Genomic DNA, 17,891 nt, shown 5'->3' on the forward strand with positions numbered 1-17,891 from the left:
ACCAGCACCTTGACAACAGCCGTTTGCACTCGTCTTTCGGAAGCCCGGCAAAACGCCTGGCGTTTCCAGGACGTGCCGGGCTTACTGGGGGAAGGGGATAAAGCAAGAAAGGAAAACCCGTTTGGGAGGATGCGGGACAAAGTGCATTTAGCGCAAGAAGGCGGGAAACCCGAGCAGCCCCCACGGGGCGGAGGCACCTTCTGCCCGCGGAGCCGGCTCGGCTTCTCCGCCGCGGCCGCCCCCGCCCCGCCGCCCCCGGGTGCACCTGCCGCCGGGCCGGGCCCGGCTGGGCTCGGCTGAGCCGGGCTGACCTGAGCTGACTGGGCTGGGCAGGGCAGGGCAGGGCAGGGCCCGCCGCCGCCGGCCCAGCCACCCGGCGCCGCCACTCACCCGCCGCGGTCGCCGCCGCCGCTGGTGTGGTAGGCGGTGAGGACCACGCCGCCGGAGCCGGAGCGCCAGCTCATGGCCTGCGCCGCCGCGTCCCTCCTGGGTCCGCCGAGGCGGTGCGGGGCGGCTCGGCCGCGGCCCGGCGCGGCCCAGCCTCCCGCCGGCGGCGCAGCGGGGCAGGGCCGGGTGACGGCAGCGCTTCCTGCGGCCCGTCGGGGACACCGCCCGCCGCCCTCCGCCGGGCCCTGCCCCGCCTCCCGCCTCGGGCACCCGGGGCCCCGCGGGCGGCAGCGGGAGCGGGCGGGCTCCGGGCGCGGGCCCCCGCCGCCCTGCCTCCCACCGGCCGCCGGCGGCTCCAGCCGCGACGGGACGCGGACACCGGCGGCCGCCCGCCCGCCTCAGCGCCAGCGTCCCGTATGCTTGCGTGCATCGCGTCGTCTTAAAAACCTGCGTTCCTTCGTCAGGCTGGGGTTTGTTTTAAGGCGTCCTGAAGAAATCTGTCAGTGAAAGAAAAGTGGCTGCCGTTGCGGACCTGGGTGAGTTGGCTGGGACGAAGGTGCTGCGCGGCGCACGCGAGCTGCTGCTCCCTCGGGGGCGGCTTGCGGGGCGGCAAAGGCAGCGCGGTAATAAAAAATGATAACGTGTTCAGTGTTTGCTTTGTACGTTGCCCGTTTCGCTCAATCACAACGTGATTCTCTGTTCGGTTTAACTTTTCATACACAAAAGCGATTTTTTAATTTTTTTTTTAATTACAAGCTATCGTTATAAAAATCCCAGCAGGTGATAGCGTCGGGCAAGGACGGGAGGTGACGGAGCTGCCTCAGAGGTGCTGTGCCTCAAACCAGCCGCCATTAGCTCCAAGGTCACGCTCCACCAACCAGCGACAGCCGGAGCAGGGCAGCGTCGCCTCCGGCTTTTCGGTAGGGACGGCCGCCTCTGCGCCTTGGGACTCCCTCACTGCCTTGGTAGTAGTTTTGATTTGGTAGGCAGGATCTGCACCGCAACACCCAAACCTGGGTTTTCCCATGGCAACCACAACATACCCTGTGTAAATGCGTATGTGATGTTTAGGTTTGTAATTTGTGACGGCATTCACAGAAGCACATGATTTCTCTGAATTGCTTTTTGCCATAAGCAAATGGATTACCTTCAATATGAGTGTAACTTGGATTGCATTTCCTTTTTCCTTTCAAAGTAAACTAAAAAAAAAAAAATGCAACTGCTTTGCTTGCAGTTAAATAGCTGAAAAGTTCAGTATGTGAGGTGTTCTGGAACATGCAGGTATCTGGAGTCTGAACCTTCACTTATTTAAACCGTCATACATCGAAATAAGAAAGCTGCATCCAGTTGCAGATGGAGCATGCATTTTTCTGTGCAGCTGTTCTCCAGCACAGTGCTGCCAAGCAGGGGCAGCACAGATCTCAACCTACAGTCACTGTGAAGTTGCTGCCAGCGGAGAAGCACACAGAAAGAACTTCCCGTCATGTTTGAGCAAGATCAGTTTGTCCTTCAGAGTCCTTGGTGCTTGCAGCTGGTGATTTTGCAGAGTTCACAAGTGACACCCAGACATAACTGGATTTTGTCACTGACTTAGGCAGATAATTCCATACCGTAGATTTCTTAAAAGGGTGACCTTCTGCAGAACGCCAAACAGGACATCCCCAACTTCTTTAAAAAGGGTGATGTCATCATGAAATTTTGCGAAAAGTCCCAGCATTACAAGAACAGGAAAACTTGGCCAATGTTCAATAGACCAACCATTACAGAGGTGCCTTTTCACTTCTTACACCACTGAAGGTCAACTGCTGCCTTACTTTTAAGTTCATATGAAGAACTGAGGGTAGGGGTGGGTTTTAATAAAGTCTGCGTCTTCCGTGGCTTCTATGTTTTATCTGTAGGCAGCTTGTCAAGGTGTTTTGGCTAAAATATTTTTGGTCTGAGATTTGTTAATTTTTTAATCAAAATTTTCACATTTAGATTTTTAAAAAAAATGAATTAAAAAAAAAGTAGTACTTCCAACAGATAAGCTTTGCATCCAAATTAGAATAAAGAACAGGCCTGTTTTGAACTATGTGGATTTTTTTAACCAACTCAATCAGGGCAGATCTACGGTGCGTATAAAAGAGTGTGGTGCTGTCCCACCTCCCCAGATGTTCTCAGTTTCTGAAGGGGTGGGTAATGAGAAGGCACGGCTTCAGTCCTTCAGCAACGGCTTCAGCAGCAGAGCTACAACAGCTCAAGCAGCCGTATGCGCCAAGAGCAATGCACAGGGACACAATACCAGCATGTACCTACTCACACGCACAGAAAAACAAGGACATGAAGCCACTGCGGAACTCCCTGTCCTGCCACTGCAGCAGCACAGCACTCTCTCCACGTCTCTCAGCCTATGTCCAAGCAGCAAAAACTGAGTCCTAACTTCTCACATAAACACACAAACAGGACACGTCTGTTTTCACTGGTCACTTCAGCAGTACATCAGCATGAGGTGAGACACAGCCTATTAATGTCTGTCGCTACACCGATCTGCTGGTGCCTCTGGCTCTTTCTTCAAATGCACATGTCAGTTGTCAAACAGCCTATGCAGAATGCAAAGTATTTTTGTTAGGGACCCAACCTTTCTCTTTTAAACTGAACCAAGAAAACTAAAAATGTAAATACCAGCATCCTTCGGACCCGGCCATTTCTAAAATTTCAGATAATTGGTTGCATGCCAAATAGCCCACTCAGTTTTAAAACTTCCTTTAAAGAATAGCTGAAAAATAACAGAAATAAAAGTAAAAACATTTAAAACATTCTGTGTCTAACGAGTGCTCTCCAAAGGCCTTTGCCCAAACTAAAATTATATATTAGGTGTTATAAGGACAAAAATATAAACAGCTTTTTCTTTGATAAGCATCTTAAAACGCATCGAAATTAAGGCACAACATAACATGCCGCATGGCCGCTGTAAAAAGAAGAATGCAGAAATGAGGTATAGCTAGTGTGGTGTCACCAGGGCCTGCTCAAAGAGGCCTTCACTGCAAATGGAGAAGGGGAGAATCTGCCGTGTTCATGGGCCGGGCGGGGCGGGGCGGGGGCAGACTAAGAACAGCAAAACCCAGAATTAGTTTGTACCAGTCAATTGGAGAGTAGCTTTTCTAGCTTTTCTATCACAAGGAGGGTGGGAAAAGGATCTACAAAGAGGTAAATTCTATTAATAAATGAGAATTGGGATTAAATTACTCATAAAAGCACCAGAGATACTGATTCCCTTCTTAAATCTGTCTTTAACACGGCACGCTTCAAACATGGAAGTGGATTTAGGAGCTTAATTCTAGGCACACTTTTTCCTTTACCATGTTTGACAACTTGATAGGATCAAACTCTGTACTGCTATGACAGCGTAACACCAGCATCGTTTTCTTTGATGAAATTATTCCTGATTTACAGTGGAACCAGCTGTTCTACTGGAACCAGTGGAACCATTTTGACCTACAGATGTATTATTGCTGTAAACCGACATGAGTATCACCACACTCTTTCACCGGTATATCTTCTGCCTAAACCAACTGATAGCAATTACTGAGTTTGCAGCTGATATCCATGTTCTTAACAAGGTAAGGGAATGCTTATTTGGAAAGTAAGATTGTTTGTGATCACCTAGATAAGAATGCACCAGCTGAGGCATGTAGCTTTATGTGATAAAAGGACATATCATTGAGGAAGGAGTTTACAAATCAGTCTATCTTGCTACAGAATCCAAGACCCCTTCAAAGAGTTTAAAAATTTAGATTAAGATGTTGTGCAGTGCCTTTACACTTAATATAGTCAGTCACCAGAGCCAAGCAGATCACGCAGGGTTCTCATGCTTAGTGCTCTCTTTACAAAGCAATGGCTAAAAAGATAACTTCTTAGCAGTACCAGCCTTCATCGCTGCTTTACGGGGTTTGAACATGCATGTGTTCAACATGTGCTTTTGACCCTTCACTGCAGAGTCATTTTTTTCCTTTTTAAAGTTTTCGCAGATAAAAAAAATAACACAGAATTTCATATTTTGTATAAATATATGATAATATATTTTATATAGGTGATGGGTGATTTTTCACATTCTATGTTGCTGATGATGCATCAGTTACTGGCTTGAGGACACAGTAAAAGGTGAGCTTACAAATTCGAATCCACAGGCTGACTTCAATGGCAGTAGATGGATTGGATTTATTCCTGCTGAGGTCCAGAAATCCCTGTGGAACCAATGCAGTGCTGCAGTGAAAGTACCACTGTACTTCAGGACTTTTAAAACACATTTTTTAATTCAGGAGAGTTTCATCCTTGCCCTAGCATTATCTACTGTAAAAGTTGTTCACATGGGTTTTAAACTGAGCAGAAAATGTCTCATCAGCTCACTCACCTAATTCACAAATAAAATGGCAGCATTTCCACTGTACAAATTGTGTTTCCAGGGTTCCAGCTAGCAGCCAGAAAAGACATGAAAGGGAAAGTTATTTGTATATTGTAAGATGAAATCTAACCGTTATTAAGCTTCACACTTCATGTGTTGTTGCACTCCCTACATAAAGAACCACAGATGTGAACAGTGTTCTGCAGCCATTACTAACCAATGCTAGGAATAACATAAAAAAGAATATTACAGGTTAGATACTCAGGGTATGATTTCTGTTACTTAACTCTTGATGTCTACACCCATGCAAGTGATTTTACGCTCCACTGAAAGTCTGTGAAAGAAATGTACTTTAAGAGGGTAAAATCCTATGTCCTAGACCTCCGCTTTAGGACATAAAGATGAATCACGCTCTAGAATTGGCAAGGACTTGGCCACAGGTAAGGGAACTGACACGCTCCCGGCTTTCTGAAAGTTTTCACCTTCTCCCTCACTGCCCTCCACATACATATTTAAACAACTAGTTTGTTTCCCACAGCAAAAAGAAAAGAAGAAAAGGAAGGGACACTTAGGGTTCCTCTCTCTTCCTGCACTTTGCTCTAAAATGTATCTGGTGCACTCTGGTGGCTGCTTTGGTAATTCTTAATTCCATGACTGCAAAAGGTGAAACAGTAAATATCAATGCTGGTTTTGAGATTATCCCTATGAATACTAATGACCACATGAATTTATTCCAGTTTATCCAGTTTGATTTTTCTTGAATGCACCCCCTGGAGGAATTCAGATCTTGCCCATCTGCCTACCTTACATAAATCACAGGGGGCTGAGTGGTTGAAGTTCTCATCTCACCTGCTTTACATTTTTGCTCATGGTCAGACGGCTGCTGAATTTTACCCAGAGGTATATCAGTTCAGGGGTGGTAATTTACCCACATTTATTTGTAGTGTGACCTTGCACAAACCCTTGTATCAATTCTTGCTTCCCTTTCCCTATCCATATAATGGGGCTAATAATATCTAGCTATTTACAAGGATTATTCACCATATGTTCAATTACATTGAAAGGTACCAAAAAATGCAGCACATTACTTCCTATTACATCACTATGTTTACTTTCTTTTGGTGTGTGATTTAATAGGGCATGGATTTCTGTATCCACAAGCACAGAGAACAGATGATAAATCTAGTATACTTCGCGTATCTCCACATGAGGTATAGGACTTTTGGGGAAAACTTAATACCACAACTGATGTTTCATGACACTTTTGGAAAAAAAAAAAAGGAAAGTCAGCACGAATGTTGGTCACCACAGGATTTTCACTGGTGACTCTGAACGCCCCCTTTATCTTGAGCTAGTTTTGATAAAATTTTGGTTTTATAAGCCATAACTTCACATATGCCACTAATTATGAAAAGACAAGTTTATTTTCAGAATGTAATGGCCTCAGTCCTTCTTCATTCTCCCAAGGTGTCACCTAGATGTGGTGCACACCGAACGCATTCACTGCATAGGTAGATATACTCTACCAGCATATGAAATAAAGATGAAACTCTGGAGCATGGTATTGCATATTCCTGTTCAATCCTATTTTACATTTACACAAGGCAGCTGTATGACCCTTCAAAAAGAGTTTTACTGAGTTAAACATGCTACATGCTTTTGGTTTTCTTTCAGGGAGAGATCTTCCATCCTCCTGACCATCCACGTTGACTCTTTCTGCATCTGTTCCAATTTGAATTAATCTTTCTTGAGCCTGAGGGCCCTGAACTTGTAGTGCAACTGTGACCTCATACAATATCACAAATACTCTCCTGACTGTATCACAAATACGGTATTGTGGAAAACATTAGCTTTTCTCGTGGCTGCTTCTCACATTGGTGCTTATAGTCCTTCTATGACTGACTTGAACATATGCGTGTATGATACAGTTTGAGCAGATTTGCTGACTGGTTTGCACATCGAAGCTCAGCCTGAAATTTCTTATGAGGGATATGTACAGAGTGGTAGGGTGCATTCACTTTGTTGTGTGTCGGTGCTGTCACATGAATGCAAGAAAGCCTGGGTTTTTCTCTTCTCTTGGACTCTGCAACCAACACGAAACCCACTGGAGAGGCAGGAGCAGAGAAGATTCCCGTAACTCACAACTCCACCTCTCTTCTTTAAGTCAGGAAGTAGACCCCTATATTGAGCATTTGGGGTGTAACTGAATGGATGAACTGACCAGCTGAAGACTCATCAAGTGAGATGGAGATGGTGCTAGCAAGTGTGGAGAGCATACTTGAAAATAAACATATGATTTGCTGCTTTAAAAGGCAGGCTGTATCCATCACTCAGGTTCACGGTCTCTCAGCCAGCCCCACCCACCCCCCAGCTTTAGATCAGGTTTGAGTAAGGGCTGGGATGGTTTTTTCAGTCTACACCTGGCTAGGAAGTTGAAACCATGCTCTCTCTCACACATGTTCGCCAAGACAGTCTGCACATTGACTGGGAGCTCTTCTCTTCATTACCCTCCTAATTTTGCTGCTGCCTGCAGATTTGATCACAGCTGAGTTGGCAGCACAGAAATATCTGGTGAAGTAAAACATACAGCAGTCACGAAGGAGAAGTTTGTTCTGAGTTTAGTCAGTCAGAAAAGCTCATGAAAATTGTGACAGAATGCTAAACTGAGCAAGCCAGAGCCATCCAGAAATGTCGCTATAAGCTGAGAAGAAATGCTTCAGAACAAAGAAATGAACAATTGTATGAGTCATGGGCTGTGAGAAAGAAAATCACTTCTCTGTAAGGGCTTCAAAACTGAAGATTCCCCAGTAAAACTTCAAGTTAACACAAAGCAAAATATTCTTAGTTCTTTCTTATTGAAAAAATATTCATTTTGCATCATTCTCTTTCATCCCAAACAAATCTTAGAAAAATGTTTCCTTCTCTCACATTTTACACAATGCAATCAAATTCAGCCACCCTTAATATGGAATATTTCAAGCTGTCAGTATTATTTTTGCTACTTAGAATTGAAAAAAGTCTTCTGAGTTAAACACAAATTAAAAAAATTATTCATATCAACTCAGAATTGCATTTTCCAGAAATTTAACTAAAATCCAAGAAGGACACCATACTTTAACCACATGTGAAATCCTGATTACAGTTTGAGAAATATCATATTAGTGGGACAATATCTCTTAAAACCCTGTCTGTAAGTACCAGAGGAGGAATAAAAGTCCCCACATTCTTGCTTGTCTTGCCTTTTTCATCAGCTTACCAGGCTTGTTTCTGTTATGCTTGCATTCTCTAAAATATCAATTAAAACAACCAAAATTTTTTCTACATCTTTTGCATAAATTAGCTTTGACAGAAATGCGTAACATTTGTAATTTTGAATTCAATTTGAGTGTAAGTATGTGATATCTGCGATTGGAAGCTATTTTCCAATAGCATTATTGTAATAAGGATTGGCCAAATTTTGAACAAAGAAATTTCACAAACGTAAACTGTAGGGAAAAAAATATTATTTGTTTCTGGTAGTATTTCTGACACTTTTTATTTGCTCTTCATAGCTATTAAAAGTAACTCTCATGTAACTCTCGTTAATACTAACTACAAGGAAAATTAACAAGAATACTTGTGCAAAAATATGTACACAAAATAAATATTTGAGTTTTTGTTTCTTTGTGATTGAAAGCAGCTAGTGAGAAAGCTGAAAAAAATACCAGTCATACAGCAAGAATAATGAAAATTCAAAGCACTGTTACAGCTGTACTATAGTACTGTGTACCTAGCAATAACTATAAAGTTCATGAGTATTTCTAGACTGACGCATAGCCACACACACTAGTCACAAATGATTTTTAAAAGAGCATCACATTTGTAGCCTCTAAGGCCTCGGTCCTCTAAGGGTACATTTGTGACAGTTACATATTACTACATTCAATAAATCACTCACTGTAGCTAATTTGCTCATATCTGACTGCAGAGAAATCATGATAGACAGGTTTGTAGAGCAGAGTTCAGACAGAGCTGCAGAAATGCAAGGCAAGAATATACTACCACTGCTGTGTATTTTGGACGCAATTGCTGGTATTACGGAAGACTAAACTTGAAAGTTTGCCTACATCAGGGTATCATCTGTGTAGTTTCTGCAGGAAAAATATAACATTTCCAGTCCATTTGGAAGATATTCACCCAAAAAATGGTATTTATGTTATAGCGGTTAGATTTACTTTTATTTAATATAGTATCTTACTCTTTAATAACTCACACTATGTATAATACTGTTCACCATATGCCAGCAAAAAAAAAAGCTGAAGTATCCTTTAAACAAGGATGCATATGGGGAAAAGCAATGTCAATGTATGTAAATGTAAACATATATATAACATTTAAATATTATGAGGGCATCTATGCTCAAGTCTCCTGAAACTTCAGTCTATGAAATGCAATTATAGCTTCATTGGGAGAAATTAATACAGTCACAAACAAAATCAGAACGAGAGCGCACAGCACAAAAGAGGCTGGGGAAGCGGGGTGGTTTGCGGAGGAGGATGCACACAAGTACCCAGCAAGAGGGAAGAGCACCCAGGGAATGGCTGCGAGCCATATGGCTGCCAAAGGGAAGCGGGCGCCGAGTGAGCAGTCACGACGTGTGGCTGTGTCAGGGTTTGGTCTTTGACAAGGACCTATCTGCAGCCCTTGGCTAGTGCTCTCAAATCAGGGGAGGGTTACATCTTGGCACTTGAAAATCAATGGAAAGGGTGCTACTAACTTGAATCTGTGGAGGTATGCGTTTTCCTGAGGTACAGAAAGCAATTCCCAGGGTCGGGGAACACCACTCCTTATACACGTCATGTATTTTTACTAAACACAAAATCAAAGTGCCAGAAGGCACTATAATCTGGTCACTGATATTTCCATCTCTGAATTTGTGTGAGTCCACCCATCTCTTATCATGGGACAAATTATCTAAAATATGAAGGAACCGTCAGCTTCTCTCTTCTATCCTTCCTTGACCATAAAAGAAAGTGCTGTATTACTTTACACACTGTGAACTTGTGTGTATGGGAGACAGAGGCAACGAGGTGAGGACTGCATTTTGCATTAATGAAAGGTAACATTTTTGAAGGGGCACATCATTTCCAGCTAGAGTATCATCGCTTCATCAGTAATTATACATTTTAAGAATACTGTAGAGTAAGTAGGCTGCATAAACTTTCGGTTTTACCTCTTTCCAAACTCATTTTCTACCATCTTTAAAACTGAAGTGTAAGAAATAAGCACGTTGAGTAAATTAAGGTAGTTCACAAATTCTCATTGAAAGAGACTCATCTTGTATGTGAGCATGCATGACATTGAAACTTGGTAGAAAACATTACAAAGAAGATACTTCTGATACCATGAGCTCTGCTGCTCTTGAAGGAATTTAGCACCTATTTAATTTAACTTTGTTTTGGAACATGTTACAGAAGTACGTGTGGGGATAATCATCTGTAGGAGCTTTCATCACCTGCTGGCTGATGTACAAAAGCTTCAACTACACGCAAGTACCTCCGCTCCGGGAGAGTCTACAATTTTCCCGAATTATAACAGTGATATTAACAAATATCATAAAATTACATTTCTGTTAGTTTAGCTGGTTAGAGGTAATCAAGTAGTAATCATATGAAAATTATATGGTGTTTTGCTTCTCTTTGTGCTATCACATATAATCTGGATTTAAGAGGACAAGTTACAAGGTGAAAGACAAATCAGAAACATGGTAAAACCAGCACACATGCCACAAACAAACACACAAGCCTCAAATATCATATGTTTTTTCTCTCTCACTGCCTGTATATGCAGACATATAATGGCCAGCACTTGTCTCCAAATTTTTAACTGCCTAATTGATACTACCATAGATTGCGTTAGGTTCTATTCTTATGGACACAGAAATGTTAAATACTGATAAACAGATGAAAGGCAAATTGATAAATTACATGGCAAATGTCCACGTTTTATGACAAGAAATTACCAGATTTCCATAGCTGGGATCATCAGTGCTTGTGAAGAAGGTAGCCTTACCTCATCAAAGTCTGAAAAACCTTTGGAAAATGGGGTTATAAGTGAGAGCACAGTAGAATACAGCAGCTTTTCTACAGCCAGAGCACATGAAGCAAAATGTTGACTCTACCAGAGCCAGAGATTGAGCCTCTGCTGATTTTCCTGGGACTAAGATTTCAGCCCTGACTTCCTGTCCTGTGAGCTCAACATCAGCTGCAACACTCAGGCTCCTTTACGCTCCCCTCTGAGCGGGTGCAGGAGAGACAGGCACCAGGGTGGCTCCCACCAGGTCTTTGGTCCCCTTGCTTTGCTGCTGGCCTAGTGCAGCTGGAGCTGGACAGTCCACCAGCCTGTTTGGGCTTGTAAATTCTCTTCTGAGGAATAAATAAACTAATGAGTGAATTGTTTGCTCTCTGGTCTTTGGATTAATAAAACATTTGTAATACTTAAATTGCTTTTTCCTTGTGGGAAAATAATTTTTTTTTCAATGGGGACAATTATAGCATAACCAAATATTTTCTTATTCCGCTTTCTGTATGCATTTTTTGCTTAGATAGCTATTTGATTTATTTCAGCATCATTCTTTGAACTACACAGGTCTTCTATGAAATTGCAATACGGTAAAAAATTTAGACCACCCTTTCTTTTGGGTAAAAAAAAATAGGCAGGAGAAGGGAACAACAATGTGAAACCACAAGGATTCACGTACTATTCTTCCCCACAATGCTTCCATGGAAATGGTGGGATTACCAGGTGTCAGCTCCCTCTCCCCTTCATGTACAGTTCAGGCTGGGCACTTGCCATCAGCACCCAATTTTGGAGCGCTTCCCAAAAGAATTAGAAGAGTTATGGGAAGGTGGCTTTCTCACTAGGACCCTCTACATTTTAATTTTGCCAGCTGGACTCTTCCAGAATCAGTAAAGAAAAAAGACCCTAGTATAGATAAATTTTATCAATATAAAAGTACTTGCAACATTTAATACCTGTTCAGGTATTTAGGTGGCTCTAGCGGTATAAAGTGCTTTCCTACTGCAGCTGCGGTAGGGCTTTCACTAGCATAGCTATTGTTTATTAAATAACCCCCACATTTCTTACTAACATAGGCTGGTTTTCAAGAGTGCAGAAGCCCACAAATCACTCACAAATATTAAGAAAATTAATCTTCAGCCATTGAATGTTCAGCTGTCTATTAGTTCTAGTTTTACTAAAGCAGCAACAGAGAGCCCATGTGTCTGAATGCTGTTTCTGGGGCTCCTGGCCATGAATAAATAGTTAAGGGGGAAAAGCTGCATGCCTGCCAAAAGCATTCTTTTTTCTTTTCTTAGCCTTCTAGTTTCTTCCCTTCAGTTGCCTTGGGGCATCACTAAAAATTAAGACACAATTGCTATAAAAGATTATTGTTACAATAAGAACAGATGCTCATAAGAGCAGATTCAAGCTGAAGATTTTTCTGTTTGCTAGCCCCGGTTTGCAAGTTATCTATTTGTGGAAGCATCAGGTTCTACAACATTATCTGTGCAAAGTGCATTTCATTACAGTAACCACAGGAAGATATTTTCACAAGGAATCAGCACAATGTATAATGTGTGTTGTAATGTTATGCAGAAATATGTATTACAATATATAACCATAACAGTTTTAAATGTGCTGCCTGAAGGACTTGTTGCATGGGCAAAACTGGAATGTTTTTTTCCCCATGAAGCAAGTACATCAGTTTTTAGCTGCCAACAAGCTGAAACAGTAGTAACTTCAGGACGTTGCCATATCCTGCCACCATGAATGCCAGCCTCCGAGGGCTTCAAGTGTCCTGCTTTAGTCAGTAGAATTTCCTACTTTGAACTATTCAGTTCAGAATATTGTAACTATTTTAGTCAACCTAATTTCTCACTCTTTTGACTTCAGATTAGTACTTTGATGAAAAGCAAGGCTAATATTTTTAAATGAAGCTTCATCGCAGTTGCTTTGCAAGGACGCAAATTTCAAAGCATAAGAAGCCGTATGTGTATTGTATTTTGTATTATTCACGTTTAGGGACAGAAAGTACAGAAGTGTTGGAACAGGTGATTATGTAACATTCTTAAATTACAGGCATATAGCAAAATACAGAAGAATACTGCAAATATACTTACAAATCTATCAATGGCGTTTTCTGTATTATACTTGGTGTATGTCAAGAAGTCTTTTGTGTCATAAAAGTACACAGCAAACTCTTTTGTCATAACATCCCTTACTGAAGTAAGCAATCCGCATTAATAATAAAATAAGTATAAGTAATAAAATGGTACAGTCAGATCAGGTTTTCTGTTAAGAGGTTGATTGCTCCCCAACATCCAAAGAAAATACAATGGAAGCTGTGTTTATGTTTAAATAATATTCAGATTTAAACTATATCAAATACTATTTCTAATTCAGGGCTTAGTTTGGTATACCTTGCTCATACAAGTAATCCTAGTGATTTTACTGCCGGCTACTACAATTATAGGATCAACTGAAAAAAAAAACCAAACCAAAAAAACCCACAAAAAACCTGAAGAGGGCAGAGGTGGTGGTCTGCAGGTGAAGAGTGGGACCTAAATTAGCAAGATACAAACCTCAAAGGGGAGAAAAAAGAGAGTTATACCGATGGATCATTCGCTGTCTTTTCCAGTACCAGAACCAAGGGGTATGAACTAAAACTACAGGGACGGAACTGATTCAAAACAAACAGAAAGTGGTGGCATTTCATGCAATGTGTCATTACGCAGGGGAATTGCTTGCCACAGGATGCTGGGGAAGCTGAAAACTTACACAGGCTCTCGGCAAGACCAGACATGTCCACAGAAAAGAAATCCATGAACTATTACTAAATACATAGAAAGAACATCTGGCTCAGGAATTGCCTGGCAGCATATGGCTGCAAGCTGGCGAGAGCACTGGGAATGTCAGCCCTGCTTTAAAACCCTTCTATGGGCACCTTTTAAACATGGGTAGGATACCACATAGATGGACCTTTGTTTCAGGTCATTAAAGCTACTTTTATGTTCAAATAGGCCATAAATTAAAATAATTCTGGTTCCTTCCAACAATGAAAGTAGTGTAAATGAATGACAAAAAAATACAAATTATGATCCAGTATATAGGACAGGAACAAAAGAATTTTATTATATTGCATTATTTTTAAAAATAACTTTTTAAAAAAGTAACACATCCTGTTAACATTATAATTTAATTTCTTGAACTTTCTGAGGATACAATTTTCTCATTAGATTTAAAAGCACCACGATTCAAGGAAATCTGGATCACATTTGGCATGCCAGGGTCACAAATAACTCCCAGGAACTCAGTCGTAAACCTGGATCTTGTGATGCACAGGTTGGCCTGCTCCTGCTTTGCAGAAACGAAGCAATTCTTCAATTCTAACCCCTGTAGCTGAAACATTTTAAACACAGAATAACACTGACAGTGTACTTATCTGCAGAATGCAGGCCCCTTTCTAAAATGCAAGCCAGATTTTTAGCTCATAGTGGATGTTCAGTGTTATCTTAGTTCAGTGAATTATGTATTAGCAAAATAAACAGGTATTTAAATTTTAATGGTGCATTTTAGTCAGGTGAAACTGTTGTGTTTATGCCCTGATTGGAAATGTAAATATCAAAAATGTCAATGGGCAAACAGAAAGACGTCCTCCGCATCACTCCGAATTTCTGAGTGATATTCCGAGTTAAAGAAGTACAACTGTCAAATACATTTTGCTATAGCAAAAAGTACACGTATTAAGAATACCTCTGGATTAAAGACTTTAGGAAAAAAATCTGTTCTCACTATAAAATGTCAGTTATATTATCAGCTCCTATGTCCTTCAAAAAATTACATTCACACGCATCCCCAGAGCTCATAATGCATCTCATGCCCACAGACTGTCCCGCTGATCTTTTGGTTTTGTTGTTACATTTGAGGCAGCAGGGCTGAAACCTAAGAATGCATTTTAAATAAACTGTATTTACTTCAGACTAAACCAAGATAGACGGTTGCAAATGAAAGAAACCCCCCTGAGAATACTCACAAGAACTCATCTGTTTAAAGGTGGCATTAAATACAGTTTACACAACAGTCCTTTAATATAAGCAGAGTATTGCTTATTTTGTTTCCTTCCATTTCATCCCTAAACATTTGATCACTATTCATACATTCTGCAGTGTCATAAAAATACCTGCAATATTCAATTCTATCTATTAGGGCTTGCAGTATTTTTATTTTGCCCCAACTATTCGTATTTGCGTGCTAAGTCTCATTATTGGAAACAGCCAATACAAAAAAGCACTTCAGAATCCAGTGATTTGCTAAGCTAACAATCTTAGCATGAGTCATAGCTAACACGAGAGTATGTCCAAAGATCCTCTGAATCACAGATTAGTGGTTGTACAAACTCCGGAGCACGATTCTAGCAGCAAACGAGAAGTTGAGTCTCTGTGCAGCCAGTGCACGGTGTGTTCCAGCCTGTGAAACCATCATCCTCAAACATGAAGTAAGGAATTCTGTTTCTCATAGTGTGTATCTGCTAGGAAGAGTAGACAGCAGAGTAGGACCATTTGTCCCTTCTGTCCTGCTATTAGGAATATTATGTGTTTTGAAAACATAGAGCAGTTTTGTTTTCACTTTCCTCAACAGTCACTGGGCTGGTGTTGGTGGATTTTGGGAGACCTTGACTACAAGCCCCGTTCCCACAGCAGGAGTTGGGAGTTCTGCTGCTGGAAGTTAAGAGCTGGCTTTGAGTACTTCTGCTGTCAATAATTAGGATTGTTTATAATAATTGTCTGGATCAGAGCATAACAGTTCCCAAGCTGATGCTCACATAATCCTTCCCTCCTTTCCTGTGTGTTAGAGTGGCACCCTTAGCGTGATCTACAGCACACACAGAGTGCTGTGTAACGCTGGGTGCCAACCAGGAGCCTTCTGCAGCCTTCACTGGTCTTGTAAATATGGACATCCCTATTTTCAGTTCAAAGGTCTTCACCTGAAATTGTAATAAAGTGTTTCATGGGATCCTTCAGCTCTGAGTTTCTACTCTTGAAAGGTGCAGAATTATTTGCCTGACTTTCAATGTGACCCTTTTTTTCCTCCCCTCTATCCATGTCTGCATTTCATTGTGTTCCCACTCTAAACTCAGAAAACATCCATACAGGGACAGGATCTTCAGGCTAAATTCTCCCACTTCACAACCAGCAGCAGTCACTCTTCTGTTCATCACCAACTCAAAAGCAAATTAAAAAAAAAAAAAAGAAATGTTCAGTCTTCCGCTTTCAAGGAATACTTTGTCATTTACCAAGCCTTTATTTTACCTCCAATACCAAATGTATTCAATGTATGTGAACATACCAGTAGCTGTCAGTCAAACCAGTGCCTACGATGGGACCATGATCCAGCAGTGTCCAAATCACATTCTCAAGGATGAGTTTTGGAACCCTAAGTCCCCCAACAATCTGAAGCTTGGGGAATACTTGAGGAAAATGTAATTTCATGTCCTGAAAGTAGCAGCTGGCAGGAAATACAGAGATGTCAGCCCAATGTCCAGTTCCAAGGCAGGATCCTCCAGCTCCAGTAGCTTCAAAAGAATCTGTGAACTTCATGCTTGGCCTTCTGCCAAGAGTGGTAATTGCAAAGTGTCATGACATGCAATGCTTACTCATTTTTTTATGTGCCCCTAATGCCTAGGTTTTCCCTCATGACAAGTTTTAGATCCTGCTGTCCCACATAGTGTGCTCCTAACTGCAGAACTAAAAATAAAGTGCTGGTGCAGAACAGTGTTGGTTGGTTCTTCGGCCAAAAATAAACAAGACTATACTATATGTAATATGTGTATACCTTTAAGAGTTTTTTACTGTGATAAATATGCATGTTTACCAAAACGTAAATTGGAATGTCTGAGCTTGTAATGGTGCAAGCAACAATCTAACACAATTTCTTTCCATTAGATTAAGGAAGAAACAGCTGTTGTCAAGACGGCAGCACGATGCCAACAGTTGAACAGGAAGGATTATAGCACTGAAGTCATCTTAATCCTAGTGCATAAGCACTAATAGAGGCTTTTCTTTCATCACAGATGACTAATGTAGCTAGCCTCTGACACTGGCCTGAACTTCTGACTTACCTAAGAAAACCATATGCTGTTGTTCACAGTGTAATAGATGAAGTAATGTTTCCTTTAGCAAAAATGTCATGAAGGATTTACAAATCTGATGTAAACCATTAAATGGATAGCAACACGAAGCCCAAAACATTAAAATGGTATCCCTGCATTAGCTCTAAAGACATCTTGAAAGAAAACATGACACCCCATACTGCACCTAAATCTATTATATACAGATCATCATGATTTCCTCTTTATCAAATTGAACTGGGCCTTATACTCTGCTGAGTGAGGCATTTCAAAGGAAATTGCTAAGTGCAGGGGGAGGCATCATGTACCAGGGAGTTCATTGCATGCAGACTGCTCTTGCTTAGGAGCAGAAGTGCAGTCCTGAAAGATGGAGAAGAAACTTCATACTGACATTTACTCAAATACTTCTGTTCTGCCCTCATTTCACGCCTGTCTTATCCTGTAATGCTGAAGGTCTTTTTTGATCCCATTTGTAGCAACAGTATACACACATACATGCATTGATAACTTTAAAATTAATCTTAAAAAGTCTACTTACCTCATATCACTATTATATTTAACAAAGATATATTTTAATATACTTTTATTATGATCATATATATTTTGATGAGTTTTACTGCTATGATTACTATTATGATAGCGGTAATTTTTAAATTCTTTCAATTTCATTTCAGTCAATTTTTATTGACCGTACTGGGTATATCACTTACCAGAAAGCCAAGTGCCACGGTGGCACTGTGGGAACAAAAGCTAAGGACAAATTTGCTGCTACAGGTAGTTCAAAGGATTATCACACAGTCCGATCCTTAAATTTTATTAGAAATTGATCCCTTAACTGAATTAACTATCCACAGCAGGTTTTTATCCAAATTAAGTTTCCTTCTTAACTTTGTCTAGAGGCAGATGGTAGTCTTTAAAGATTAATGGAGATATAAACCCTTCTATCTCACATATATA

At 41.1% G+C, this 17,891-nt stretch overlaps 1 protein-coding gene across 3 annotated transcripts in view; it reads right to left on the reverse strand.

Annotated features, from left to right (window-relative positions):
* The window catches only part of ARHGAP18 (Rho GTPase activating protein 18), a 99,769-nt gene that overhangs the window by 71,042 nt on the left and 10,836 nt on the right, over positions 1 to 17,891 (reverse strand). For 2 of the 3 annotated variants that reach the window (XM_075087599.1, XM_075087598.1), the window contains exon 1: positions 391 to 572. The exons of the other annotated variant lie outside the window; for it this stretch is intronic. In XM_075087599.1, coding sequence (XP_074943700.1) covers positions 391 to 464 — 74 coding nt within the window. In that variant the 5' untranslated portion in view covers positions 465 to 572. Of the gene's footprint in view, positions 1 to 390; positions 573 to 17,891 lie in introns of those variants that run through there. 3 annotated transcript variants of the gene reach the window in all.

The sequence above is a fragment of the Phalacrocorax aristotelis genome, chromosome 3, assembly GCF_949628215.1.
Source record: "Phalacrocorax aristotelis chromosome 3, bGulAri2.1, whole genome shotgun sequence".
In the NCBI taxonomy this organism is placed as follows: Eukaryota; Metazoa; Chordata; class Aves; order Suliformes; family Phalacrocoracidae; genus Phalacrocorax; species Phalacrocorax aristotelis.